Source organism: Corylus avellana, chromosome 7, assembly GCF_965113065.1.
Source record: "Corylus avellana chromosome 7, dhCorAvel1.hap1.2, whole genome shotgun sequence".
NCBI lineage: Eukaryota > Viridiplantae > Streptophyta > Magnoliopsida > Fagales > Betulaceae > Corylus > Corylus avellana.
The window spans coordinates 597,880-601,683 of record NC_142496.1 but is presented as its reverse complement, the minus strand read 5'-3'; the positions used below and the strand labels follow the sequence as shown (position 1 = coordinate 601,683).

General features: G+C 35.0%; 1 protein-coding gene across 2 annotated transcripts; it reads left to right on the top strand.

Moving 5' to 3' along the window:
• LOC132185951 (putative flavin-containing monooxygenase 1) lies at positions 1-3,262 on the top strand. 2 transcript variants are annotated; one of them, XM_059599773.2, is made up of 6 exons: positions 1-134; positions 254-709; positions 1,287-1,524; positions 1,805-1,980; positions 2,365-2,612; positions 2,805-3,262. In XM_059599773.2, exons 2-6 carry the CDS (start codon positions 272-274, stop codon positions 3,172-3,174), a joined length of 1,470 nt encoding a protein of 489 aa, XP_059455756.2. In that variant the 5' UTR covers positions 1-134; positions 254-271; the 3' UTR covers positions 3,175-3,262. The 2 variants fall into 2 exon arrangements, with proteins under 2 accessions (XP_059455756.2, XP_059455755.2); XM_059599772.2 differs by having other exon boundaries at positions 4-134; positions 2,254-2,612.
• The last annotated feature ends 542 nt before the right edge of the window (positions 3,263-3,804 follow it).

Sequence of the window (3,804 nt, the reverse complement as noted above, 5' to 3'; positions counted from 1 at the left end):
AATTGTTCGTCCCTGGTCTTCTATATATATAGAGAGAGAGAGAGAGAGAGGGGGGAGTAGCTAGAGCACTGGAAGAAAATGGAGAAGGAAACACATGACAATGCAATAATTTGAAATATAATAATGATGAACAAGTAAGGATCAACCGTCTTTTTTTTTTTTGATGAATAAGGATCAACCGTCTTGTTTATTATATTTATTTGTATATCCTCAAACTTATCTCATGTTCTTCTCATTTTCCCTATGTTAACAGATTCATAAAAGTTGAACAATGAAGAAAAGGGTGGCCATCATTGGGGCAGGAACAAGTGGCCTTCTTGCTTGCAAGTATATAGTGGAGAAGGGCTTTAATCCAATTGTTTTTGAAGCTGAAGAAAGCGTAGGAGGATTATGGAAGCATACTGCAGAGTCCACCAAGCTCCAAAATGCCAAAGAAACTTACCAATTTTCAGATTTCCCTTGGCCTTCTTCAGTTCAAGAAGTGTATCCTAATCACACTCAAGTGCTGAAGTATCTTCAATCCTATGCTCAACATTTTGGCATCGTTCCTTACATAAAATTCAACTCCAAAGTCATTAGTATAGACTATGTTGGAGAGTCTTATGAAGAGATGGAGTCATGGGATCTATGGGGAGGAACAGGCAAGCCTTTTGGCTCTAGAGGGAAATGGCACATTATAGTCCAAGACACCAAAAGTTGCTCAGAAGAGGTAGTTTGCCATTTATATAAATGTCTAAAACACCAAGCAAACTACTTGTCTTCTCAAACACACCCTCACAATCTTTCAAAGTGAAAGGAAGATATATTTTTAACTCATGCAAAGTTCTTTTTCAAGAAAAATGTAGCTAAACTCTTTATAGATAATGTGCAGTTTGATACAAACAGCAAGCTCTATTGTCACAGTCAATAACACACCTGAGCAAAGAGCATATATAGATAGAGTTTATCGTCCTACTTTAGTCAATAGTGTTAAATTACCACTTACCCAAAAGTTTAAACTTTTAAAAAAGTATAGATTTAATAATTAAAATTATATTCTAACACTCCCCTTTCACTGTGGGCTCAAACTCCCCCGAGACCCACACGTGGAATATTTAATTAAAATGAGAGTTAATAGAAATACAAGATTCAAACTCAAAGCGTTTGCTCTGATACCACGCTACTTATCCCATAAACTTAAGCTTGTGGAAAAGTATAGACTTAATCATTTAAATTATATTCTAACAAAGAGAATTAATCGGAACCAACTACTTAGAGCCTAAACTTATGTTTCATTAATTTGCCAGGAGCACCAAGTTGAGTTTGTGGTTCTCTGTATTGGAAGATTCAGTGGTCTCCCAAACATACCCGAGTTCCCTCCAAATCAAGGCCCGGAAGTATTCAATGGTAAGGTGATCCATTCCATGGACTACTCTGATATGGACAAGGCCAGTGCTGCAGAATTGATTAGAAGAAAGAGAATTGCAATCGTTGGCTCACAGAAATCTGCAATTGACATTGCAGGAGAATGTTCAAATGCAAATGGTAAGAATAATTTTTATAAGGATATCAGTTCGAGGCGACTTCAAGGAATAAGAACTTCCTAGTTAATAATGTTTTTTGGTTAGGCTTATCATGTGAATAAATGCAGAAATTTCCTAAAGATGTGTTGATTCTATAGTTTCAAGATGTGAATTTCAGAAAACTGAGTTGATATCTTTCAAAGTATATATGCTAATGCTTCTAAACATATCATTTTTTTTCACATTGGCCTGTGATTTTTGCTTTCTCAATAGATATCTTATCTTGCCCCTCTTTACCACAGGAGTTGAGTACCCTTGCACAATGATTCAGAGGACTGCTCATTGGTTTCTCCCCAGCGGCTCTTTGTGGGGAGTAAGCCTTGGTTTCTTGTACTTCAATCGCTTTTCAGAGCTTTTGGTTCATAAGCCTGGTGAAACTTTCCTACTTAAGTTTTTGGCAACCATGCTTTCACCCTTGGTATATATGCTTGTTCTCATCTTTGAATGTGCATATTCATACAATAATGAGAAATGCTACACACATTCCCACTCCCACACTTTCAAGTATACAGTACTCTTTGACGTTGCAGTAAAAATAAAAATTAGATTTTAGATAGATTACTATTGAATTTCGAATCCAATGGTGATTTTTACTTTCACGTCAAAGAGTGCTCTTAGGAGAGTGGGAGTGAGAGTATGTATAACATTTCTCTATAATAATTATCTATGATGCTGAAGGTTGTATTTTCAGAGATGGGGAGTCTCAAAATTTGTTGAGAGCTATCTTAGATGGAAATTCCCATTGAAGAAATATGGAATGATACCTAAACACAGCTTTCTGGAAGGTTTCTCTTCATGTCAGATTGGAATGCTGCCTGAAAATTTTTATGACAAAGTCGAAGAAGGAAGCATCCTTTTGAAGAAATCACAAAGTCTTAGCTTCTGTAAGGAGGGTCTGATCATTGATGGAGAACCTCAGCCACTAAAAACAGATCTTGTAATCCTAGCCACTGGATACAAGGGTGACCAAAAGCTGAAGAACATGTTCAAATCACACATCTTCCAAAAACACATTTTTGGTTCAGCAACCTCAATAGTTCCTCTCTACAGGTCTGCCCTCTTATTCAAATTTTGAGTTCTATATACCTTTATAATGTTTTGGACAGATTAAATCTTAAACAACATTTGAGATAAGTGGTGATTTCAAGTACGAGTCTAGACTCCACAATTCACCATTTCCTATCAGCTTAAGTAACATCATATTGATATGTCTTATAATATGTCTTCTTTATAAAACTGCAGACAGATTATTCATCCTCGGATTCCACAACTAGCAGTAATAGGATATGCAGAGGGTTACTTCAATCTGTGCAACTCGGAAATCAGATGTCAATGGCTAACATATTTCCTTGATGGGAATCTTCAATTGCCTTGTGTAAGAGACATGGATAAGGATGTCATGATGTGGGAAAAGAACATGAAGCAATATGCTGGGAGGAATTTCAGGAGGTCATGTATTGGGAGCACTAACATTTGGTACAATGATCAAATGTGCAAAGACATGGGATGTAAGCATAAAAGAAAGAAGGGGATGTTTGCAGAGTATTTTCAACCATATGGATCAATAGATTATGCAGGTCTCATCAGTGAGGCAGGAACGAAGTTCAAGTAGCTGGAAATAATCTAAACAAATTGTAAAAGAGATAAATGAGACTTAGCTCTACCATTTTCTTTATAAAATCTCTAATATAAACTTTGGATATATATAAATTTGATATTATGGATGACTGGTGATGGGAACCATTCTGTTTTTGACATTTTGCGGGTTGGTTCGGTTTATTGCTCTATTCTTGTGCTTATTTAGCCTTTAAGAATTTCCGGTGGACAAGCCAAATAATTCATATTGCCTATATCATTTAGAGAAATGCTACACTTAACAAATTTTATTCTCAAAAGTTGGTTTTCAAGATACTTTTTTTTCAAAATAATAGATCTCGTGAAATTGTGATAAATCATTTGAAAACCAATTTTTTATGGTAAAATTTGGGAAGTGTAGCATTTTCTAATTATTTGTTCATTTTGAAACTTCAATGACCTATTTGTCGCAATGTCAAACCCATCAATTTTTCATTCTTTTAAATTTGTAAAGAATCAACAATCATGTCTCCTAAAACTTATGATGGTACTTCAATTTCGCAAATGCCAAAAGTATAAAGTAAAAATAAAAAAAATAAAAAAAAATCAAGGATAGACATATTATTTCGTTATATATAGAGGGATTGTCATATATATAGAAAGGTTG

What these genes read in the sequence shown, in the direction of transcription:
- LOC132185951 (XM_059599772.2), top strand. Translation starts at nt 272, where the DNA reads ATGAAGAAAAGGGTGGCCATCATTGGGGCAGGAACAAGTGGCCTTCTT. An exon ending in AGAATGTTCAAATGCAAATG is followed by an intron (nt 1,525 to 1,804) that starts GTAAGAATAATT and finishes TCTTTACCACAG; the next exon opens with GAGTTGAGTACCCTTGCACA. An exon ending in CAACCATGCTTTCACCCTTG is followed by an intron (nt 1,981 to 2,253) that starts GTATATATGCTT and finishes TTGTATTTTCAG; the next exon opens with AGATGGGGAGTCTCAAAATT.